General features: G+C 43.1%; 1 protein-coding gene across 1 annotated transcript in view; it reads left to right on the forward strand.

Annotated features, from left to right (window-relative positions):
- Positions 1–1,689, forward strand: part of KCNH5 (potassium voltage-gated channel subfamily H member 5) — a 157,920-nt gene extending 156,231 nt beyond the window's left edge. Inside the window, exon 11 of the mRNA XM_068399126.1 lies at positions 742–1,689. Within this exon, the coding sequence (XP_068255227.1) occupies positions 742–1,689 (948 nt within the window). The remainder of the gene's footprint in view (positions 1–741) is intronic.
- The last annotated feature ends 23,970 nt before the right edge of the window (positions 1,690–25,659 follow it).

The following is a 25,659-nucleotide window of genomic DNA, read 5'->3' on the forward strand; positions in this document are numbered from 1 at the left end:
AAATAACTGCAGCATTAAATGGCATGGCATCACAGAACAGTGGATATTGCTGTAACATCCCCGTTACGGTGCTTCTCCATGGTGCTCCCACGCATATTGGACATATAAACTTGCCAGGAAATGCTTGTGTTGCTGTGTGAAGCCACACAACACGGCACATGGGGAACCTAATTGCACCCTCCAGCTGCTCCTAGAAAACTAGCAATAAGCAAAGCTACTGAGCACATTTGGATTTTCCAGTCTGTGGAAGGGTGTGTACGTTGAATTAAACTTACAGCTGTGTAGTCTCCACTGAATTACTGTTTCCTTTTGATCTGTACTAAACATAGTGACAGAGCAGGTATAAGTGTGAGTAATGGGTAGGTCGGTATCACGGCATTTGGGTTCTTGCTGGCTTGCTTTCTTCTCTTTATTCAGTTTCTTTCATTCTCTTGGCATCAGGGTATTTTTAGTTCTTTCAGGCTCTTATCTTCTGCATCAAAACAAAGGTGAAACTCACTTTTAATCTATACTTTTAAGAAAGTGTGTATATATATATATATATACACCCTATCTATGCAGTGGTGTATATCTGAGGTTACTATGTCTTGATCAGCTCCATTTGAATTCACTACAAGAAATTAAGCTAGAAAAGAAGGAGAAATGGCTGCTCTCTCAATACTCTTTCCCCATCTCCCAGTAACGTTTGCCGTATGCAATGTCCTTTGGGTACTGACTCTGTTGTGGGTTTATTCCCCGTAGATCATCTTCCGGAAGATCAGCGATGTCAAAAAGGAAGAAGAGGAGCGCCTGCGCCAGAAGAACGAGGTGACGCTGAGCATCCCTGTGGACCACCCCGTGCGGAAACTCTTCCAGAAATTCAAACAGCAAAAGGAGATGCGTAATCAAGGCTCAACCCACATCGACCCAGAAAGGAACCAGCTTCAGGTGGAAAGCCGGAGCGTGCAGAATGGGGCCTCCATCACAGGCACCAGCGTGGTCACTGTGTCTCAGATCACCCCCATCCAGACGTCCCTGGCTTACATGAAAGCCAGTGAGCCCATGAAGCAGAACAACAGGGATGCGATGGAGCTCAAGCCAAATGGAAACGGAGACCAAAAATGTCTGAAAGTAAACAGTCCCATACGGTTGAAAAATGGGAATGGGAAAGGGTGGCTTCGACTGAAGAACACGATGGGGACCCACGAGGAGAAGAAGGAGGACTGGAACAACGTCACGAAGGCTGAGTCCATGGGGTTGCTGTCCGACGACCCCAAGTGCAATGACTCGGAGAATGGTGTAAATAAAAACCCACTGAGGAAAACTGACTCTTGTGACAGTGGAATAACAAAAAGTGACCTTCGCTTGGATAAAGCTGGTGAGACTCGCAGCCCCCTGGAGCACAGCCCCATTCAGGCTGATGCTAGGCATCCTTTCTACCCTATTCCTGAGCAGGCCTTACAAACCACGCTGCAGGAGGTCAAGCACGAACTCAAAGAAGATATCCAGCTGCTAAGCAGTAGGATGGCTGCCCTTGAGAAGCAGCTGGCAGAAATTTTAAAAATATTGTCTGAAAAGAACGAACCACAGATCTCTTCCCCAGAGTCTCATTTATCACCCCAGCGGCACCCCCAGATACCCTGTCAGGATATTTTTAGTGTTTCAAGGCCTGCATCACCTGAATCAGAAAAAGATGAAATCCACTTTTAGCATCTACCTATGTGTATATATGTATACAGTATATATGCAGAGGTGTATATATACCTTTATACATATATATGTGTGTGTATACGGTAAATATATATACATATATATTTTCACTTGCATCCAATATGACTTGAACACACTGAGGATTTTGATATGTAAATATTGCATGTCCAGCTGGATTCTGGCCTGCCAAAGAAAACAATTATTAACATAGATATTGCTTGTATAATATGCAGTTGACTGCATGCACACTTTACATTTATTTATAACCTCTATTATGTAATAAAAGAATGACTTTTGTTTAACAAAGGCAATGTACTATTTAAAGAATCAGGGTCTAACCTGCCAATATTGCCATGACAGATTTGATCTCAGGCTGGGTGAATTGAGCTTTTATTTCCTCACTGTCTTTTCTGCCAAGTTAAACAGTAGATTAACATGACATGGAGGACACGTTCAGACTCCAATTCGTATTGTTTCCTGGTATCATTCCATTACAATATACTGTATATTTGGTGATGAATTCCCCTACTCCTCCTAAAGCGAGGGCTCAGCTCAGTGGTCAGGGAAGTGCACCGTGGCCGGTGCTGGGGTGGATCACTGGAATTTATTCATGTGGATATTGTGCATGCACAGCCTTTTATTTCAAGTATCCTCCTGCTCTTTAAACATCGTAAATAAGAAATAATAATGGTGATTTATGTGACAAAATGAAACTAACAGAAACTCTCTCAGCTGCACTCCCTGTGTGTTTGGGGGTAACTTCTTTCTTGAAAGCCTCCTTTTACTGATGCCATTTTTACTGAACCGTTAGAGTAACATTGTGTAGATTCTCTTTGCAGCACTCAGCGATGATGTCCGGTTCTGTCAGTATCTTCATTAGGATGTCCTGTTTTTGCAGGGTTGGGGTTGCTCTCCCGCTATTCACCCCATTGCCCCTGGCAGAAAGACTTTGCACGAGGTCTGAGCAAGGGAAAGAACAGTCGTAGTTGAGCTCCTCGGGAGCCTTGTGAGCAGGTTTGAAAGCCTGAAGTTAAAAGGCTGCAGTTAATCCCCCGCCGCTCTTTTTTTCTGAGGACATTTTTCAGTCTGCAACTGCCTTTGAGAAATTCCCTTTAGTTCAAGGCACTTGGATGGTAATGTTTGGGTGGGAGAGTCGTGGGTGTGTTGGGGAGATGAAATCCTCCCTAGGGTGCTGCCCGCTGCTCTTTCCTTGGATTTGTGGAAGGTTTCAGTGCATGGGGAGGCATGCTTCAAGAGCAGGCTTGCAGTGCCTGCACAGGCAGTCATCACGCGTGCTAAGTCCCTTAGGTCTGTGTCAGATGCTCTGACCCTCCTCTTAGCTGGCTCCCATCAGTGTCTCCCAGCCTTGGACCATGCTCAGACCCCATCTCCACCTCTTAGGCTGGAACATCGCCCTCCACACGGTGCTGCTGGCTTCGCAGGGCTGCAGCAGGGCAGGCTCTTGCTCTGGATCCTGTTTGTTCTCCTGCTTGGAGCTGAGGTTTTGGACTCTGCCTGGGTCTACACCTGAGTGTGGTGGGGTTTTTTGCCTCTCCGTTTGCATTGGTTTTGAATCCAAATACACGTGATGCACAGCAGAAATGGCCATCGCAGCTTCAGAGCTGTTAGCCAGTACAGCTTAGGCCAGCCCAGCGGAGTGCAATGGCTCCTTCGGAGAAGGATTTCCCCTCCACACTTAAATGGCCTCTTGCATCAAGATCCCATGTTTTCAAAAGTGCCTGGAGTAAAACATATCTGTACCACAAGGTATCACTATCAATCAGGTAAATAAAAGACAGGTTTATAATTAGTGGGCATCCTTACCAGACACCAATACCAGATCCATTACTTAACATAAGGAAACTAAACTAAACTATATCGCTTTCTGAAAACTAAAAAAAAAAAAAAAAACAAACCACAAAACATCATTTGCATTAGTGGCAATTAGGAACCTGCATCTTAGGCTGAACATATCTTCTGTGAAATCCAAACCCATAAACCCCCAAAAGTTCATAAGAAAGCCAAAGAAGTCATTGCTTCTGTTGTGTCAATTCATGGAGGCTTTTGGGGAGATGATGGTCTTTCTCATTTACTGTTCCTTTCTGGCCTGTTTCTGCCTCTTCTCCAGTTCCTTTCTTTAGGAAATTATAGACAGAAAAAAGGAAGAATAAAAAGCCACTGAAAGTGACAACTCTTCCCAAAGCCTGGTGGTTAGGCTGCCTGCTCATTATAGTTTTCCACAGCTGCGGTTGCCCCTGTCAAAACTTTCATCTGTATTTTGTGGCTGCTGTTCTGACACAAGAGCAAACCTGTAACTCTGCAACCATGCTTTGGTCTGCAAGGACAAACTGCGCTTGCAAAACAGCAGGACCTTCAAGGTCCTACTCTAAATCCTACCCTGGGACTCTGAAAGAATTGAGGGGTTATAGGGTTAGGGAGTTACAGGGTTGCTGCAGGCTGCAGGAGTATGTACAGACCTTGTGGGTACCATTTAAGTGCCAAGCTTTGAAGATTTGAGTGTTCTTGCCTGACTTGGGTTGCTGGTCAAGACAGACATGCAGCAGCTGCCCAGAGATGCCCCGTGAATAGCTGAGTCCTGCAGGCTGTCTGGGGGCCAGATTTTGAAGTTCCTTGAATACATGAATATGCCATGATGTGATACTGCAAAAGAGCAGTGAGGGTGACTTTGTTAGAAAGCTTTAGCCTTAATGGCATTCCTCTGCCTTTGTGAAGGACTTCTTTTCTTTCTCTGTAACTGATGTTAATTCTAGATAGAACTGCATGGCATGCAAAGGGATCTCTATTTAGGTTTATCTTGCAAGTCAGGTGTGACTTTGTGCCACTTTACAATGAGAGAACATGTAACAGGATTAATCTGACCTTGAAAATTACTTGAGCCTGGAATGTCTATTACAGTTCAAGTGCAACTCAACTGGTTAAAACGTGTAGTGGGTAAAAGCTATAAATAGTGTAAAATACCAAGTTCATGAAACAAATACGGTGTTTCCAGGTCCACTTCTCCTCGTGCTGCTTTGACTCTGATATTCCAGTATTGTCTGTTGCAAGTTCAGTGGAATCAGCTTGCACCTTGTATGAGGCAGTAGCACAATGGGTGTCTTGCAAACATGATAAATGCAGCCTAGGGATGGGCTGTCTCAGACCCGGTGCGCTGGGGGTGCAGCCGGAGGCTCAATTTGTGGGATTGACTCTGGTGGCTATTGCTCTGAAAATTTGGCTTGTACAGTTCTGAAGCGCTTTGCCTCTAAAATATCATGACCGGAGCATTACATGTTGTTTCATGGAGCTGGTACCAGGCACTGGTTCAGCTTTCCCGTCCCCTCGCTGTTGTGCATGATGCGATCAAGCCGACTGGGTCATTCCTTTTCTGTTAAAGAAGCATGAGTCGTAGTCTTGTAGTTCAGGCTTGACCGAAAGCAACCACTGATAGTCATTAAGTGCAATAAGGACACAAACGTGTCTCTTCCACCTAAGCCAGTGCTCAAGCAACTACCTGCTGTGGAGGGAGCTCTTGGCCGCATGCTTTCCTTTCCGTTTAAGAGCTGTATACCTGTACAGATGTTCCTGCCACATGCTGGTAACAGCATTCTTAGCACTTACCTTGTGCTTTGTGTGTTCAAAGCATTTTACCTGCACATAAGTGGATTTTATCTTTGGAATAGAAATAAAATGTGTACAGAAAGGAAAACACTATCCAAAGCAAATGAACTAGAGTACCTTTAATAGCTTTTTTGTGTAATATTACATATACAATATAGAACAGCACTTCAGGATAATGAGTGAAAAAAAATAATTGTTTTAGTGAAGATTCAGTTGTTCTGAATTTGTATTTGTAAATCCTTTTTTCCATCTTTCTGTCTTTGCCAGGGGTTAGAGCAGAGCTGACTCTGGGAGTGACAAACTTAAGCTTTGCCCATTTTTCTTTTCCCCGTCTGCAGAAGTAGCACAACTATAGGGACCCGATGCTGCTGGCACCGAAGTTTGGGCTCATTGCTAGATTCAAATTCAACATGGAAAGCAGCCCTGTTACACGGGTGTGAACTGAAGGCTGAATCTTTGATTGTATTTTTGGACCCCAGGACAATTTTAGAGAACCGGCAGCTGCAGAAATAACGTTGTACTGTTTGCAAGCCGTGAGCAGTCTCTCTGGAGATAACTGAGACCGTTATACAGAAGTTATCCTTTGCATGGGTCAGAAAACAGATGTGCTCATGAAATAGCTTGAAGGCTTTTTGGGGAAAAAAAAAGATGTCCTGAACTGGAAGGGAAAATAAAAAGCCAAAGGTTTAATGTGGAATTTGGGAGTGAGAAGGTAGAGAGAGATATATTATAAAGAATTGACACTTTTTTACTTGGATTTTGAGGATTTAGAAAACCCAAACCTATCTTTTTGGATGTCAGAATTGAACAGATTGTTTATTAAAATAAATATTTTTTTTCCTACATGAGGTGGCGTCAAAGTGATACCTGTTTTTTTTTAAAAAAGTGTTCAAATACCATTTTCCTACAGGAGAGGGTTTTAACAGGTTTTGTTACTGTTGTTTTTAATAGACTGTATGTAAAGGCTTTTTTTCAGTTATTGTTTTGTACCAGAAGCTCCTGTGTTAACATATATCTTCAGGTCTATAGGATCTATATTGCTTTATAGTCTTTCTGCTCACATACTTGTTAGAGAGGGTTTGAGAAGTGGGATTCCTTTGGAGAAAAGCAGCTCTCCATGGCAGCCTGGGCTCTGTGACTCTCCCATCCTGAGCTGCGGCAAGAGCTGTGAGCACTAAACAGCAGTAGTTTGCATTTTTCTTGGCAATTCTGGATCTGCACTGATTCCCTCCAGGGAACTAAAGGAAGGAAATAGAAAAGTTGACACTGCCATTTTTCCTGGATGGCCCCAGTCCTTCACCTATGTCTGTGCCACCAGAGCTGTGCTTCCCCATGGAGCCTACAGGGAGGAAAAGTCTAATCCAGCTAGATTTCCACATCTGGGAATAGTTTTTATAACTTTCCCTTTATTTTTTTTGGTACAAAAGGATAACATGATCTCTATGTGTTTCGTTGCTTTTAATGTTATAGTGCATTTCAAAATTAAATACACTCTTAAAGCAAAGTGCTGAATGGAGCTAAAATAGACAAGAAGTTCATGTTATTTCTGGCAGAAAAGCAGCAAATTTTCTTACTGGCATAAAGAATATTGTGCAAAGATCAGCTTTCTGATACTAACAAATGACAAACAAAATAAATTCATCCTTACTGAGGATGCATTTAGTCATACAGAAAATTGACCTTGTATTGCACAGTGGGACAAGAAGGCATGTATTGACTTTGAATACTCAAATGATGATAGAAGCATTAAAAAAGGGCATTTCTAGGCCATGATAAATAAATTATATTAATTTATTATGTTCTATTAATCAGCCTCCTGATGCAAGGCAGGTGGAACCAGGCATCTGGGACAATATTCTCCCAAACCTTTTTATCCATTGTCTGTAAAGCAGATAAGTGCATTTCTTCATTATTTTCTGCTTGGAGATGTAAGCTTGCTTGGCCCACAGTCTGAGACTATTGGTGTGCACCAACTCTGTATCTGGCTGTCTGCCACAAATGCATCAATTAGCCTTAATTAAAAGCCCTATAAAAAGGATTTTGTATTAGATTGGGCTCAGTCTGCCACCCCCACAGTGACATGACTATATGCTATCTGGTTCAGAGCAGATTGAGTTCAGACCGAGCAGTGGCAGAGTATATCTCTGCCTGCCTGCAGAGGATGTATAGACACACCATAGGTATGTATACCTACCCGTTTGGAATGGGGACTCAGATCTGGCCCATTTAAGACAGGCGTTTCAGACAGGTGGGATAAATCATGCTCCAGAGGTGCCAGGCTCTCATCATTTACTGTAGAGTAATACTAGACACTTGATGCTAGAGGGTAAATGAACTGAATCCAACCCATAACTCAAGCTCCCAGCCTGATCTCATTTGTATAAAAAGGTGCCTCTAAAAGGGACCACTTACCATCTTTCCAGCACAGAAGCGCTTTCATATAGGTGTGATTAACAGTACAGGGAACACTGGAATGTTCGGCTCCTAAACTCCTAATGAGAGCTCCGTGAAGATGCTCTCCGTTCCTGGCCTGTAATGATCAGGTTTTTAACTTGTTACCCCAATGCCATGACAGGATAGTCCAGGGACCCCCATTTTCACAGGTATGTAGCATTTGAGATGCTCTTTATCACTATGTGCAGTGCCAAGGCACGAAGGGGAATCACCACTCAGTTTTCGGACAGTGAAAGACTGCCACCTATTTGGGATATTTGGCTGCTCTGGGGTATGGAGGATGTCAGGAGTCTTATCCGCTGAGCTGTGTGGTGCAGTGGAAAGAGGCCAAGGCTTGGAGATGTCCAACAAAGGGAAAAATCATAGTGAAGAGTATTCAAGGTAGACAGAGAGTGACCAACTGTCAGGCGATTGCCCAGACCACAGCAGAGCCCTGGCTCTGTGCTGTGCAATGGGAGGAGGGATGGGAGAGGGAGAAGAAAGGATGTAAAGAATGGTGTCCAAAAATGGTGACAATATTCCAATGAAGTCAATACTTACTAGTCTCTGCATAGTGGCTGTCTTCATAATTTATTTATTTGATAGCTGGCAGACTCCTCTTTCCTTCAGGTGGCATTTAAGGATGAGGCTGGCAGTCCTTTCTGGTGTGACAGCTGTGGGACAGGAAAGGGCTGTTAGATGATACTGAAATATAGATGCCCTTAGGGGAAAACGTGGGCTTCAGGAGTGCCAAAGCTCCTCCAGCTTGCCAAAGACCTGTTAGAAGGGGGCATATAGTATCCGAACTGTGCAGCATCAGTGCATGGACTCTGTGTTTGAAGCTGGCCCTGCTTTGAGCAGGGGGAACGGACCAAATGATTGCCAAAAGGGCCTTTCCAGTCTATGTTGTTTTATCATTCAGTGATTCTGTAGATTTTAATAGCACAAATAGAGAGGAGGTAAAATATGAAAGTTCTTAGTTATATTCCTTTATTTTCTGATTTTCAATTTAAAAGCAATACTGAGGAATGTGGTGCCAGTTTTCAAGATAATGAATATTTCTAAGAGCTGATACTCATCAAGCAGACACCAGAGAAATTTGGTATAACCTAAAACTATGGCATATAAATAAATTAAGCCCTTCACTGGGCATCAGCTAACGTCCACACTTGACGCCAAACACTGAGAAAAATGTCTCAGTGACCATGCAGTTTCTGGAAGCAGTGGGCTAATATGATGAATCAGCAACACCCACTCCCTCTTCCAACATCTTCCCCAGCACAGCTGAAGGTGATTACAGTGTCTGAAAATGCCATCAAACAATCAGTAGCATTTGAGCTGGTTTTCAGTGTTGCACTGGCAGGCATGGACATCCAAGGCTATAGGAAACGTGTGAAGGGCAGTGGCAAGTATCCATGATGCTTCACAGGGTTACTCAAAAAAAAACCCCTTTCCAACCCGTGGCTTAGCAGCAGGTCTCCAAATTAAACAGGAAAAACAGGGCAAGCCTTCTGCCATTCTCAGGGCATTGTTTTATTAAATAAACCTTCATTTTTATTTTATTTATGGCTCTTTTCTACAATCTTGAACAGTACAGTGTTCCATAGGATAGTAGGGATTGGACTGTTTGCAGGTTTTAACGAAGCAGTTTGAAAAGGGGAACTCAATTGAGGCATCAGCTTCACACTCAGTCCAGCATCTGCCACGTGTGACCGTTTTCTCCTCAGGTTACACCTTAGCTGAACTTCACCGCTGGCGGCACTTTGAACTGATGCCATGTAGTGCTAGTAAAAGTCCTCTTCATTTCCTTGGGCAGACCCTAGGGCTCTGCTCAACATTTCCATGTGTGTTATGCCAGGACATACAGGTGCTTTCCTGTCCTGGACTTTATTTCAGAAGAATTTCCTGAGTTGTTGCTCCTCTTTTCTCTGTCACCACTTTGTTTTCCTAGAAAAGAAAACCTTTTGTGCTGGTGTCCACCTCCTCTGGCTGGTGGGGCAGGAGAGGACATGCACAACTCATTGCAAGCAGGCAAGGAGTGGTGTGGTACACCATGCTTTCTGGATGATCAGTTGGGAGTCAGAGGTCGTAGCTGGGTTTGTAAATTGGGTGTCTTACCCAAGCTCTCATGGAAAAAGTTTTTTCTTTCTAAAGCAAAACAAAATTTGTACTCTGCTTCTAATTAGTCCTCTGTTGTTCTTGCAGGATTAATTACTGCGTTCTTTGCTTGTATCATCAAATGCTGTTTGGCAACAGTTTCTTTTTTTTTATTTATTTTAGGTATAATTAGGAGTCTTGGCATTACAAACAAGCTCAGTGAGGTGGTACTTAAAAAATACGAAGCTGAAACATCACCTATACTAGTAGTTTAAACCTAGCTTTTGAATACCAACAACCCGATTGCACTCACTGTGTGTTCAGAGCTCACTGCTTTGGGGTCATCAGTGTGAACGTCCTTCTCCTGAAATCAATAACAAAGGGTTTTTGTTCTGCAGGGTCCTCCCACGATGTGGCTCTTTTAGAAAAAAGACTTTGGGGGCAAGGATGCAATGGCACCTCCCAACTCTTCCTACTGCCCATTGATGCTCGGTAGATTCCCAGCCACATTTTTTTTTACTTGAAGGAAGGGCTGAGTGCCACCAACTGCATAATCCTGTCAAATGGTAAATTCAATTTACTGAGTGGGAGAGGCAGTAGATAGCAATAAGGCAGGATTTGGGTTTTAAAAATCTGCCTTGTGGGAACTGGGCAAGCTACCAGAAAGACAATAAAGGATTTATTTGGCAAAGCATGCCAAAGGAATGCTAAACATGTGAGCGGGAGAATTTATTGATACCAGTGAAAAAGCTCATTAGCGTTAAAGTGCAAAGCAGCCCTGTAAATGTACCTTTCAACTGTCCCAGTAAAATCCCTGTACTCAGGCAAGGGGAACTAAGGCTTGTTTCTGTGGAGTGCAGAACTGGCTAATCAGCTTTCCCAGTAAACTTGCATGCAAGACATATTTCCTCAAATGTAATAGTTAGCACTATTTTACTAGCATGGGCAAATTTCACAACTAACCTCAATGTATTTCCCCTGCCACTAGTTTCACAGTGATTCAAAGATGCTCCTAAAGCTGGTACTGCAGTATTTCTCATAGGGCAGGTTTGTTCCCTGCCTTGCTTGTCACTGATTGTCGATTATTTGCCCTTTAAGAGAGCTGTGGCCCTGCAAGGGACGTGGGACACCACAATAAACCTGCAGCTTGTGGGGATACAGTGGAGAGTATCCCCATATTGTGGAGTTTCACCATATTTTTTCCAGAAAACATCCCAGTAGTAAAAATATACTTGCTAACTGTCTAAAGCTCTAATGCCTTACCAGCACAGTCTATGTAACAAAAACCTATTAGTACTGCAAACCGTTCTCACATGAATTAGGACATGATATGCTTCATAAACTGTACATACCTATTTACTGTTGTTATGCATATAGCACTTGGCTGGGGCTTTTACGTGAAGGTGTAGCTGCGTATCTTGTGTTAACTTCTGCGTGTTTTGAAAGCTATGTAATATGAAGCAGAATATTTTCCACAATGAAAATCACTGTTTCCCTTCCTTGTTTTTTATCTCTTCTTTCTTTCCTTCTTTCCTTCTTCCTTCTTTCTTTTTTCTTTCTTTCTCTCTTTCACTCTTTCTCTCTTTCTTTCTCCTTCTTTCCTTCCTTGACTTCTTTTTTTTCTTGCCTAGATTAGTAGGCTAGCAATTTGTAGAAATAGGAAGATTGATTAGGTAATGTTGCATCAGCAGATTTAATGAGATGATAATCAGTTTTGCTGTTTGTGCTCAGAAGAAATAATATGCTAATAGAAATTGTAGTTAGGGATGATTTGTTAATGTCCTGCTTAAATGCCAGCCAGTGACCAAGTGGTTCAGCAAAGTGGTCTCAGCAGATCTTCTAAATTGTGTTCTTAGTTTTGAAGGTAAATATTTTCAGACTTTGAGCATCTTGTGTAAATGTTCTTATTAAGGTCAGTGGAAATCTTTCCATTAATTTCTCTAACTCTAACCCAGTTCTTGCAGAGGGACCAGTACACTGAGTTCCAGCATGGGCTGAGCTTTCTCAAAACTGAGAACTGCGGGTACTAGAATATTAATTTCAGGCCCTTCTCTAATGCAAATGGTCCAAGATTTCATGCCCTACAAAATACTGCGTGCTAAATGCAGGCAGAAATGTAGAGGATGTGTTTGAAGATTGGGACAGCAAGGTGAATTGCCATAAAAATCAGCTGAACTGATCAGGGAAAGGGCACTTTTTAATTAATACATGTTTGAATACAAATGACTTATTCTCGGTGTCTGAACTGTCAGTAATTTCCATCTAAAGTAACTACTCAAAATTCATGACTGTCTAGAATATCCTTGTACAAGCCAGATATGTACATAAGCTGTGCAAACTCTCTCTGGGGAGAAGCACAGATAAAAATAAAGTAGTTATTGCTACCACAGAGAGAGAGACGATGACAAAGACAGGAGGTTGTGCACCAGGTACCGTGAGACTCTGAAGCCTGCCCTGCAGCCCTGTACCCAAGCATTGCTGATTCAGCCATGGGCTGATGTGCTCAGCTTTTGAGTCCTGTTTGTGTCTCCCATGTCCGTCCATACCTAGAGCAGAGCAGAGCATCACGCAGGGAAGGAGCAGCTTGCGTAGGACTTCGTGAAGTGTAGCCCCCACTCCAGACCAGGCTTCGAAGGGTGAAGTCCTGGCTCCATGAGGGCCATGGGATTTTTGACATGGGTTTTAGGATTCCTCTCCTGTCCCCCCACCTCCCCCCCCAACCCCATCCTTTTGAAATGCTTGTGAGTTCCCACTTATATTTAGGCAAATAGTCATCCTAGGCTCTTAAATAAAGAAAAATCTGGGGAATATATACTGGGAAGAAAGAGGGATGAGGGGTGGGCATGATCTTACATATGTCTCTGTGCACCCTCAGCTCCCCAATGGCATCTGGTGAAGTATCCTCCTAACAACGTGCTCACAGTATTCGCACAATTAGTGGCAGGGGGAGATTTTTTTCTAAACAAATTGTTGTAATCACAGAGGACCTCAGTACAGTCAAAACGTTGTACTATTTTTCTAGCTTTTTTTCTTAGGCTTCCCCCCTCACCCCAAATGACAATTGAAAACCAAACTGAGCAGGAGCTGCTATGCAAGCCTGCACAGGAGAGGCTGAACCTAAAAAACCACCCCAGCCCGCCCTCGCGAGGTACCCACACAGCCTGTGCTGAGCACCCATCCTAGGCATAACCTGCCTTCTCTTTCTTTTTCACTGCTGAAATGCAGCTGCATGGCCAATACATGGGGTTTTCTTTCCTTTCCCTGGGAGCAGGCAGCTGTATCTCACCAGCCCAGTGCTCCCTGACCCATGCTTGTGCTGCAACGTCTCGCTCTGCACCACTGAGCACCCAACAGGGACGATCCTGCAACGCTAATCCCTGGTTTGTGGGAATCCTTCCGCTAACATTAGCAGGACTTTCTTCCCAAGCAAATCATAATGGGCTTTAAAGCCTCCTTTTTCACCCTGAGGTCCTTAGTTTTGATTTCAAATTTCAAGGTGTCCCCATTAGCTGAAAAAGCACCAGCTGGTATAATCGTGTTTGTGCAACTGTCATGGAGAAGTTGGGCAAAACAACTGGTTTTAAAAGCTCATATTGGAAAAACTGATCTACAGAGTAACTGCAGCTTTTGAATGTATGTATGTGATTCACAGACACTGGACTGCGGGGAGGAAAAATATTTTGAGAAAACTTTTTTGCAAGGGAGAAATTGGGGGAAAGGGTTATTGCTTGGATAATGTTTCTTTTGTTACTACTTGCTGCTCTTTGTACACTAGCCAATGCAAATGACATTCATGTTACTGACGATATTTTTGAACAGCCCAGCTATCTTTTTTTGCTGTTGTTAATATACTGAGGATTTGGGGGGATTTTAAATGCCTCTGCCTTTCAGGATTATTTCTACAAAAGCAATTGAGAACTGTATTTTGACAGCAGGAAGCTTGTAAAAAAAACCTATAGAAAAAAAAATAAAGCATTTGAAACTGAACAGCTATAAAAGAAACGCACCTCTGCTACCATATCTGAAATCTGCAAAGCGATCGTGAATTACACCCAGGAAGGACCATCTTTCTACTGAAAATCACACATCAGTTCATACAGAGTGGATGCTCCCTTGAGCACTCGCGTGACTGCCGAGGAGGAATGCGTGGTGGGAATGCTTCAGTTAAACGTGACTACCCTGTCATGTTTGGACGTTGCCATGTGTGGTTGATTGATTGAAATTGGTTAATCTGTAGCAAGTTTCTTGTTGCACTTTTCTGTTTGCTAAAATTCAACAAGGAAGATGTGGGTCACTTTAAAAGCATTGGCAGACAACTGTTTCTAACCCAAAGGATTATGGGTTTTAGCACAATGAACTGTACTTCTTCAGGGAGGATCAATGTTGATTTTTTTTTCCACACGTCTTTATTTACTTGTGGCTATATTTTCATTGATACAGAATAAAAAGTGCATTTTATTGACCTTGCGTGCTTGTGTTGTTACTTCTCTTGAGCTCTGACACCATAAAGGTGAGAGCTCTTGTTTGCCTAGCCAAAGCAGAACACAATTTGTAGAGATTAATGAGCAAAACATAATCTTATCTGTAGGAGGCTTGGGGATGGGGGAGACACATAAATCTGTTGTTAGAGTAGAGTTTGTGTACTGAACAATAGGAACAGTGCTTGGCCTTCCTCCTCACTAGCCTGAAGACAGTAGGAAATAAATCAAGCTGAGCTGGGCACAGGTATCTCATCCATAAAACTTTTGTAGTATTTAAGTCCCTTCCCCAAGCAAATCAGGATGAAGAGGGAATACTTTATCTAAGTGGATAGTAAGTACTTGCTTATAACCTTTTGCTTGTAAAATGTTCCATTTTATTTGGTGCAAATGCATAACTTTGCTTCAACACAATTCCATATGTGAATTCCATTCCAAATGAAAAATAAAGATTGGGAGGATGGGGTAGAGGCAGAAGTGTTTTGCTTGGAAATAGCAAGTTCCAATAATTTCTAAGGCATTTCCTCCCTTTGCTTCTCTCATCTGTAGCTTTGTCACAAGTGGCATTCCCCAAAGAATCACCAGTGCCAAGGTGCCAGTGACTTTTCTGACATACACACAACACTGCTGCCATGTTCTTTAAACCATGGTTGCTCTGACACTTCTTCAGCTCAGAAACCAAAGCATATGGAAATTGGTGGAGTTTTTTCTATTCCCTTGCAAGTGGCTTTGACCCAGATCCCAAAGGCTTTGTCCAGGCCAGTGATGGTATCAGGGTGTGGAGGGTTAATTACATCTGTGACAGACAGAGTGGAACTGATTGGGTTTGAGGGTAAAGCATCCAAATCTACCTGTCCACAGATGGGTGTTGCCATCTGTAGGGACAGGTTCTCTGGAGAAAATGTTTTCTGTTTATGGTGAAAAATATCTGTCACTCACCTTTTTTTTTTGTCTTGCTCAGCGCTGACTTTCAGCATCCTCAGCTGCAGTGAGGAGACCCTGGGCTCAGCACAGGAGGGAGGACTGCTTAAAGCCTTCATGGCAGGCACTGGTAGAGCAGGCCATAATTTCCATCGCTGAAAACCCAGTGGCAGAGACTGCTCCTGCTGCTTGTCTTTTGTAATTAGGTTTGGCTTTCGCCAGACAGGAAGCTGGCAGGGTCAGCACAGCAGCTTTTCCAAGTGGATGTTTGGGACAGTGTCAAGGCTGTGCATCCCAGTCCTGGGAGCTGTGCTGGAAAGGGAGCTGCCAGGCACGATGGAGGGAAACTGAAAGGTGAAGCAAGAGTGGATTTATTTGCAGGAGCTAATTTGTTACTGGCTGACAGCACTGGTTTGTGCGGTTGTGTAACTGTGCGTGAGCAAACTGGCAACTTCTGTCATTATCCATGGGATTGATTCTCGCCAGGATCCCAAACTCCTTCCACCCCCCATGATAGGGTTTGGCTTGTACCCTACAAGAGGCAAGGATGCTGGCTAAGATGCGGGATCAGTCCGTGAGATTGCCGAGGCCTTGAGGGAGACAAAGTGCCCATTTCATTTTGCAGGTTGCTTTACCTGTGCGTACTACCTCTGCCTAAGCAAGCCCTGAAAGCCAGGGAAACAAGTTAATATATACACACATCTCGTTCCCTTTACGAGAGCACCAACCAACACACTGGGCTGAAGCTTTATTCTCCAGGGTTGATGCTCCCACTGATTTCAGATTCAGCTACAAACAATGTGTATAAGCTAACACAGGCCATGACCACAGGGCAGAGACAGAGGCTTGCTTCAGACCAGCTTCTTCCTCACATCAGTGCACCCTTTACAGGCAGCTTCTTACAAAAGGTGTTTTCCTAATTGTCTATAGTGATGTTATTTGGCAGAGAATGAGGCTAAAATGATCGTCTTACACCTCTGATTAGGCAAAGCAATGAAGATGGAGTAAGTTCTTTAATGCTGGAAATTATTTGGTGGTTAACTTTGCTGCATAGAAATAAAACAGCTGCTCACTTAAGAGCACAAATTGAGCCAGGCATTGAAAGCTATCTGAACTTTTTAGTGCTCAGAAAATGGATAATGAGACATATGCCACTGATGTCGGCTATTTTTGGGGCCATCTTGACCACCTCCCTCTCCTGGCCAACGATTTCCATCTAGCCAGATCTGTCCGAATATAGTTTCTTGCTCACCTGCTTGCACCTAAGAAAGTTCATACATCATTACCTTCAGACATGAGCAGGATGGTCCTGCAAGCCTGAGGGTGGTGTGTTGGAACTGTTTGGGCAGCATGGAGCAGATATTTGAAAAGCTATGCTCAGCTCACACGCAGCAATACGTCTCTGCAAACACCTTTGTGGCAGCACTGCTGAGTGCTTTTGACTGCCAGCACCAGCAGCTGCTCAGCAGTCACTGCCACAACTTTTTGGAGATGCTCTTGTACCCTTGGTTAGATAGAAAGATTGATTAGCTCAGGTGTGAGAAGCAGAGGTTTGCCTTGCAAGCCATTTGTCAATGGCTTCTCCTGTTCATAACCATTTCTCTTCAAAGGCATCCAAACAAATAAATGCAAATATAAGGTGTATTCATAGAATTAAATACAAATAAATTGGGCGGTATAAAGAAATGGTAAATAGAGACTGACAAAATACCGTAATTTCTCTCCCATCAAAAATGGATGTGCAGAGCCTCAAGGTCTGCTGATGTTCACCAAAGGAGAGTCAAGATCTGAATAGTTACTTTCCTATTCTACTCCCTGTGGCCTGTGTTCATCTCAACTAAAATTTAGGCAACTCCTTAAGGATGCCAAACTGGAACCTGATCCTGCTAAAGATCCCTCATGACAGGCAAGACACAGGGTGCTTCCAGCTCACTGAAACCCTTTGGATGAGTTTATCTGTCCCCATTATCCAGATGGGGGCCTAAGGTGACAAGACCCTTCTGTCATTAGTGTCCTGGGCTGCTGGTTATAAATAGCAGTTGTGCTGTACAAACACAGGCATGGAAACATTGGTTCCTCTATCTATCTTCGCAAATACATATCCTGCAGGTGAAATGCAATATTTAGAGTCATCACACAAGTCCTTCAAGAGCAACACATACAGTACATCAAGACCATTCTTGCTGGAGAGCCCATTTACAAAAGGCTTGAAGAAGTCTGTTTTTAGAGGAGCTTCCAAAAGCTTTCTGTGAAAATGTTATGAGGGGCTGGCTAAATGATTATTGTAAAGCAGATTATGAAGGGAAAAGTTCAGTTCACTGGTAGTATCTGTTATTCTTCTGCCCATGGAGAACATGTGGTTCAGGAGGAGTGAAGGAAGCATCTGTCAAGAAAGGACGTATGGATTTTTTATTGCTGAAAAGGAAGCCACAAATGGAGCTATGCTGTGAAGAAAGGTGCGCTTCTGCCCAGGCTTTTTATAAGCACTTACAGCTGCAGAGGAAAGCCAGCGAGCTGGTCTTCCCCTGTGAACGACAAGTCTCTCTGCTTGGAAGTGCCCGATAACTAAAGCAGCTAGAAAGCACAAATCTGTGTGACAGCTCCTGTCTCCATGAGCTCCCCAGCTCAAGTCTGTCAGGCACTGCACCCATTGCTGCCTGTTGTCTCTTCGTTTCACCCCTTGCCTGCAAGCCACTTGCTCCTGGACAGCTCTGGAAGACTTTGCTGCCTCCCAAGAGCTCCAGCCACTGTCAGCAGTGCCTGTCGCTCCCACTGTGGCTAAGCATGACAGACAGAGAGCTGAGCACTCATTTCCTCTCCATTCAGGACACAATTTTAAAGTTAGACTGTGATTCTGCATGATAAAGACAGACATTTAAAGAGATGCCAAACCCGAGTTTTCTCTACAAAGCTGGTTGCTCCCTTTCTGATTTTCAGAGATGCTGAAACAAGGATGAGAGTACCTGAGATCAGAAGAGACAGGCTGCTGCTTCTGGAAGGCTTGTCTCTGGCTCCCAGGATGGAAAAGCAATCTGAGAGCTTGAGTGGGACACCATTTGAGGCAGTCAACCACTCCTGCAGCAGGTCATGGAAACCCACCACCAACCCCACACTGAAATGAACTGAGTGCTCAGGTCAGAATGAAAGTTGGCCACATTAGCCCAGTGCTGTGCTAGCCCGCTAACTTTCAAAGATGCCCATTTTTGGGAATTCCCAGCGTACACAGACCATTTGAAGAGTTTGTTTCTCATTAGACCACAGCAACTTAAAATATTATTTTAAAATAGGCTTTCACTGAGAGGGTTAGAAGGTGAAAAGTCTAGGGCAGGTTAAATATTGTAGCAAATGGTCTGGATCTGTATCTCTGTATCTGCATCTTGTCCTATCGGCATGAAAGAGAGCACAGCTACATCAGCTGGAAACTGCCTGCTGAGGCATTGAGGTGACCTTCCTGATGAACAGCTCAGTATGCCATCCCAGAGGTGCTTTCTGGCTTCACAAGTGCTGCTACCAGGATTGGTACTACTCAACACCTCCTTTAACAAACAGGAGGAAAGTCTTCCAAGTGTGCCTGTGCCACTCACAAGTGGGAATAAATGAGGAGGAACGGGGATGGTCCAGGACCACAGAGCACAGGTGTAGGACGTGCGGGCAGCTGAGTGCTTCTGACACAGGATGGCGCAGTCTGTGAAGAGCCCTCGAGGGTAGGAGCTGGCAGCATATCATGAGGCACTTCAAAAACATCGCTGGAGCAGAGCCAGGAGTGTGCATTGTCTGGAACTGCCTTTGATTGGCAGGAAGATGGATTGACCAATTTAATAAACCTCTTCCATCTCTGTCCACTGTAATTCTGTGATATTTTCTCCAGAAAAGTAACATACTTCCAAATTAATCTGATTGCAGTGAAGCGGAATGTTGTCAGCCCCTGGAGAGTGCAGGGCTTCGCTGGCAGAGGCAGAGCGGTGTGATGGCCTGTCTCAGCTGGGAGCAGGCGAGACAGCTGCCCCCATGGCATGGGGCAGAGGGTGACCCTCCAAGAGGCTGCCAGGTCTATTTGCTAATAATTAGCAGGGGAATAATAAAAGGTTGGATAAGGAGATAGGCTGAATCAATTGATTGCCTGCTAGGTAGATAAAGCACAGACAAGAAAAGAACAGAGATGAGAAATTGATGGATTAATCTGTCTGGCCATCTACTTATACATAGGCATTAGGACAACATTACAAACCAGTGACATAGACACTACTCAAAGAACATCACATTGGTATGCAAGATCTAAGACTGCAGAACAGACACTATTCAACATGGGAGGGGAATTTGGACATATTTAGCTGGTTTTCATATATATGCGTGTTGTAACATTCAAAGGCCCCAGCTTCACTATGCCACAACTTGCCAGTTCCCTGCAGCAGAGGCAGAAGGTACCAGTGGGACCAGCTGTGGGGAGCTGGATGGACACAGCCCCACGACCTGCCTGTCTTTCTCATATTTATTCCAGCCATTAGGGCTGCACAGAGGCTGAGCGAGGGCTAGGAAGTGCACGTCTTTCGCTCAACAGGCAGCAAGGGAAAAGGCAAATCTGTGATCATGAAGCACATGAACAATCATAAGTCACATGTAGGGATTCAAAAATAGTGGCAAGATGCTGCATTTATTGATACAGAAATAAGGGACACAAGGGAGTTGGGGAAGCATAATTCTGTTCCTGATGCTCCCCCTCACCTCCAGTCTCTTATATTCTTCCATTCAGTTGCTATAAGTTACTGGCTTCTGTTGGGAGGGTAGAAAATATTCATTAGAAATAATCTTCCAGAAAACAGAACAGTGGAAAATGGCATCCCTGGTTTCATGGGTGTGGGGAAGTCAAAGGGTCTGGAAATACCCACAGCATTTCAGAAGTAGATCAGCCTGTTGTGATTTTCCAAGCTTTTTCAGGAGGGTTCTACTTCATGCTGGGGACACCAAACTTCATTCTCCAGCAGCAGTTTTTGAATAGGAAAAGCCTGGGATCAATGGGTATAAGCAGACTCTTTGAATCTCATTTATGGTTCACAATCTGATAACACAAAGCATATTATTTATCAAAGATGCCCCCATCTTCCTTATCTTCTATTTGCTTTGTGAAGCAGGGCCAGGAGCTGCAGAGACTTCCTCTAGCTGACAAATCATCCACCCTTTGTCTTTCTCCTTCCTTCTAAAGATTAAAAAATGCTGCCTCAGTCTTCTGCAATGTATTTTTTTAACTGTGTATGTGATCAGCTTTTCTTAGTAAAAACTGAAAAGTGCCAAACAATAGTTCTAAGACACGCACAGACTTCTGCATGCCTGTTAGAGATAAAGCCTGGCCCAACACAGACCCATTTCTAATAAACCTATGGCTTCAAAAGGCTGGGAAACTTAATCCTGGGAGCATATCAGTTTTCCTTTACTAGGATGATGTTTCTTTCCCTTTCCTCTCTGTGTCCATTTAGCTGACATCCAGGCCTAAACAATAACCAGTTGTTCTGTCACCCAAGACCCCTCTCAAGCTGAGAAAGGGAATTGGGAAAAGGAGGGAGACTCATGGGTTGAAATTTAAACAGAATTAATAAAATAAGAAAACCAATATCAGTACTAATACAAAAGACACAATGTTATACTCAGCCCATACAGTGGTGGTAAGTTCCTCCATGGATCACAGCCATTGAGAAAATAAGAGGAAGAGAAGAGTAAATCTCATCCCCAACCAGCTTTCCCATTTATAGTGAACATGAGGTTAATATTATAGAATACACCTGTGGGCCAGCCTGGGTCAGCTGCCCTGGATCTAACTGCTAATGGCCTTGATCACCATACCACAGCTGGCCACAAACTGAAACAAAATGTAACAAAAAATTGATTCTATAAATTTTATCCCTGCAAAACCAGGACACTCTCCTTTTCCCTTTTCCTTTTTTTCTCTTTCCCTTTCCCTTTTTTCTTTCCGTTTCTCCTTTTTTTTTTTTTTCCTTTTCCTCTTTTCCTTTTTCTTTTTTGAGCTCAATCAAGAAACGCAGACTCTTGTTCTGGCCAGTTTGACGTGCAGTTTTGAGGTTGGCTTTTTATTCTGGCAAGACAGCTTTCTAATTGTAGCATGGAAAGAAAAATAACAGAGGGAATCCAAGACATCAGTTGTGCCAGCAAATGTACACTAGTAGTCTAGTACACTATATTTCCAGATAAGCTTGCTTGAAAAAAAAGACAACTAAAGAAAACAAACAAAGAAAAAAACGCCAACCTGTTAGAACTTGACAGAACTAACCCCTCGCCATATGATATCTCGTAATGAACTGCATGCAGTGAAAAATGTGTGAGAATCCTTTCTCTGGCTTTCTGGGGAGGGTGATGAATTATTATCGAGTAATGTAATAAGCAAGTCTGAAAATGGGTTGTGGTGGGTGGTTGCTTCCCCCCCTGCCCCCCCCTAAATCATGCCATAAACGTTTCCCTCAGCAGATGCAGACGCACATCATTTCTTTCGGGATTTTATAACCATGACAACCAGTTTTAAAGGAACGTTTTCGGTTTCCATAGTTTAAATTAGAAGTGTATCCAAAAAAAGGGCTGTAAAATGAGCAGAAGTAAGCTACTATATCCACATTTCCCTAAGAACAATGGAGTGTTACATTTTTGCCTTTCTTATTATATACAAATATGATACAACGTAAAATAAAACTTCTATACCAACTTTGACTTTAAAAATCATTTTAAAAACAAAGTTTATTCCCTTGCTAAAAGACCTTCGTTTTAAAGATAGTGAAATTAAGTCTTCCTCATTTTCACTCATGTTAGATTTAATGATACTGTAATTTATAATGAGTAAAGCATGTTGACATTTAACGCATGTGACTTCTTTGAAGTTACATCCTTTTAGTAGAGATGAATTTTGATGAGTTTTACCCAAAGGGTTGAAAGAGTTTAGGTAAGCTAAAAATAGCTCCGGAGCGAGTTTAATCTGGGTTAGACATGGTTCCTTTTATCTTACATTGAAAACTCATTAGCAGCAACGTGCAGAGAACCTTTCAGTGCTTTCAAATACTTTAAAAATCAACACCAAGCTCTGGACTGGAGTCAATGTGGGAATATAACGGAAGATTGGCGAGGAGAATTGTAAATACGCTCAAGTGACTTGCACCTGGGGTGCTGAAAAACACATATATCATACTAGTAACTTTATTTAGTCTTGTGTGCTGGACAAGTAGAACATCTGCATTCAGATAACATAGGCCTGTGATAAGACTCAGGGGCATCTAATTGTTCATGCCTGAGATTCCTGCCCTGCTGTGAGAAACATCAAAGCGCAGTGGAAAACTTCTGCCTCCAAGAAACCCCTGATATACAGGCGAAAGCAGGAGGCCCGGACTCTCTCTCACTCTCTGTCTAGCAGGAACTGAGCTCCGCGGTGCCTGCGTCCCCGCTTGCGTGCCTTTGCCCCGGGTGCTGCTTCGGAGATCCCCCGGTTTGCGAGGTAACGGGAATAAATTTGCTCTTTGCATTTTATCTGTGGTCTTGTGGCTGTTCCTGCGTCCTGCCTGTGTCGGCTCACACAGTCATGAAGACGGGACAGTACTCAAGCCCCACATGTTGCCCGTGCTAGCATCCTGGTGACCTGCTGAGCTGGAGCTTCACCCCAAAAGGCTCCTCTGTGCTCCCAGTTTTGAAGGTTTTAAATTTGAATTACATACCTTGGAGCAAGCACACAGGTATACAGAGGAGAAATGTGGTTAAATCTAGCCCAAAAACACGCTTAGGCTGACGGTTACAGAAACTAATAATTTGGTATTATTGTTAATATTATTATGTAAAAGATTTTGACACCTGACAGCTGTAAAAGCATTAGACCCTACAGCCATACAAATACCCCAGAGCTATCACTTACATGTTTTCAATGTAAACGTGTGGCTCACCAACCCTTGGGAATAACAGGCAAACTTGCACATGGACTTACAACAACGAAATGCTGCATGCACCACCTTTACATCTGCATGAACTCTGGGGGAAACAGGCTCACAGTTTCTGAGCGTGCAGTGCTGACAGTGCTGACTGCCGAGGAGTGACATTGAACTTGGTGCTCTAAAAACACCTTGGATTTCTTTGCTTTTTAAACATTAGTTTAATCTGACTTTGGTATGCCTGTGTGTGTGAGAGAGACTCTGCACAACTACATTTCATAGCAATACAGACTCCTTTCTCAGAGTCCAGCTGAATTTTCAGCTCACAAGCTGGAGAATTTTCAGCACAAGCCAGGAGAAGCAGTTACTCCTTTTGTAAGCTGAACTAAATGCAACAAAGGTAAACAGACCCGCTTCCCTTCCCTTTTAACAGCAGGTTAATGACGCAGTGTCTCTAATTAGCACCCACAGTTGGCCATAGCTGAATTGCTGGGAAATATTCGATGGCCTGCAGGTATTTTGCCATCCTCCCCTTGCATCAATAGTTACATTCAATCGCAAACGCTTCTGCTCTTGACTGCTGTTACTTGAGCTGAAGAGCCAGCTGTTGCAGTCTTGTCTTTGGGCAGGGACAGAGGATTTTTGTTACCTGGGTGAAGAGAACAAAAAAAAGTAGGCAGAATGCAAAGGGCAGCTTTCACGGACGCATCTAACCCTTGTGAAATCAGGAAGGAAAAATAGGCTTGGGTTAGAGTGCACTTTAAATTCCTTCCCAGTGTTACCTGAGACTGACCTAAAAAGAGTTAAGAAAATGCTGGGTGTTATTTTCAAGCAGGAGTGAATGCATATGACATTTATTGTTTACAACAGAGCCTTTAGTCTCTAAGAGGTAGTAGTAACATGCCTTCAATTCGGATCACAACGTGCACACACATGCACGTAAAAAATACATGTATACACATGCACACACACATGTACACACATGCACACACATTCATATGTGCATGCAAATAATGTTATTGAAGAGATGGACTGAAGAGAGAAGGAAAAAAAAGTAGAGGAAGATGTCAAGTTTTCACCTACTGGAACAAAAGCATTCTTAGAACAACCGCCAACGGGACAGCTGTGTAAGGCAGTAATGTTTCCACGGCCTCTGTTTCTCCCCTGGCTAGTGCTGCTCTCTCCTTTCTGGCCTCTGCAAAAGAAATCAAGCTTAAGGAGATGCTTTGTAACAGCAGCAATGCAAGACTTGTCCAGGGCCCTGCTGCTGCTTTGTTTGTGAAGAAGGGTCTTTTCTACCATAAGCAATTCTACACTGTGAAGTGCAAATGTTAAATTTAAGATGGCAAAGCCCATTGCAGGGCTATGATTTGCAATCCCGTGGGAGGGAAAGCACAGCTTATTGCAGAGTTACGCACTGGCTGAAGAAATGAAAGTGGGGTCTTGCCCCTAGTTACTGACAAAGGGGACAAATAATTTTGCTAACAAATATTGCACAACTAGATATTATTTGACTCTATGAATGGCCCTACTCAGAAAGAGAAGAACTCTTAAAAGAATAAAACCAGAAAATTCTGCAGGTTTTTTTGGGGGATTGTCCTTTCAAATCAGCTATGACATCCCTAGTAAACATGTGAGGCTTGATAGAGCTGAGTGCTATATTAGACTCTCTTCCCAGAGCTCGTATCTTAATTTTACCACACCTTTCAGGAAATTAAATGCACTTTATATTGTCGTTTCATTTGTGATGTACCTGACCTTGGTCTAGATTTAGATTTTTCCAGCTGGATCGAATTGGGCAGTCATAATCCCTCCTTTCTGCTGTTGCTGAATCTGAAATACCTGAATTAATGAGATCTGTTGTTTCACTATCACATGATCTAAGCTGCCAAAATATTTACTTTCTCTCTGAGTGACGTACGAAAGAATGAAAATGTAAATCATCTACATGCTTCATCAAATGTTCCTTTACATATAAACCACTAACCTAGCTGTCTTTTTCTTTCCAAGCTGTACGCTGCAAGACACAGAGAATGCTCAAATTCTGTCAAATTTAGCCACAAGTGTAAAGATAATCCCAGGCATGATGTGCTTTAGACCCACTTAGACTGCAAAAATCAGCTTAACCAAACTATCTGCTTATACTGTATCTTTGGACTAAGTCCCTCAAATAGATAGCTCCCAGCTCACAGGATAAACCAAAAGATACATTATGAACTCAAATGAAACCATAAAGATTAGGGATAGCTGAGACTTTAATGTTCTTCCAATATTCATTCCAAAGTGGAACCTTCCTTGAACAGGAGAGTTGAAAACCCAATAAAAATACTTGTACTTTATGCTGCATATAATGAACAGTCCTAGTCTGGTAATAGTTAAATAAGGCAAAAACCATTAAAGTGCTGTTGCTCTGGCCCTGCTGTCAGTTGGCATAACTCCGTATCTTCAATGTAGCTAAAGCCAATTTAGCAGCAGCAGCAGCAGATCTGGTCTACCATGTTTGAAAAGAAGCA

This window comes from Nyctibius grandis, chromosome 4, assembly GCF_013368605.1.
Source record: "Nyctibius grandis isolate bNycGra1 chromosome 4, bNycGra1.pri, whole genome shotgun sequence".
NCBI lineage: Eukaryota > Metazoa > Chordata > Aves > Nyctibiiformes > Nyctibiidae > Nyctibius > Nyctibius grandis.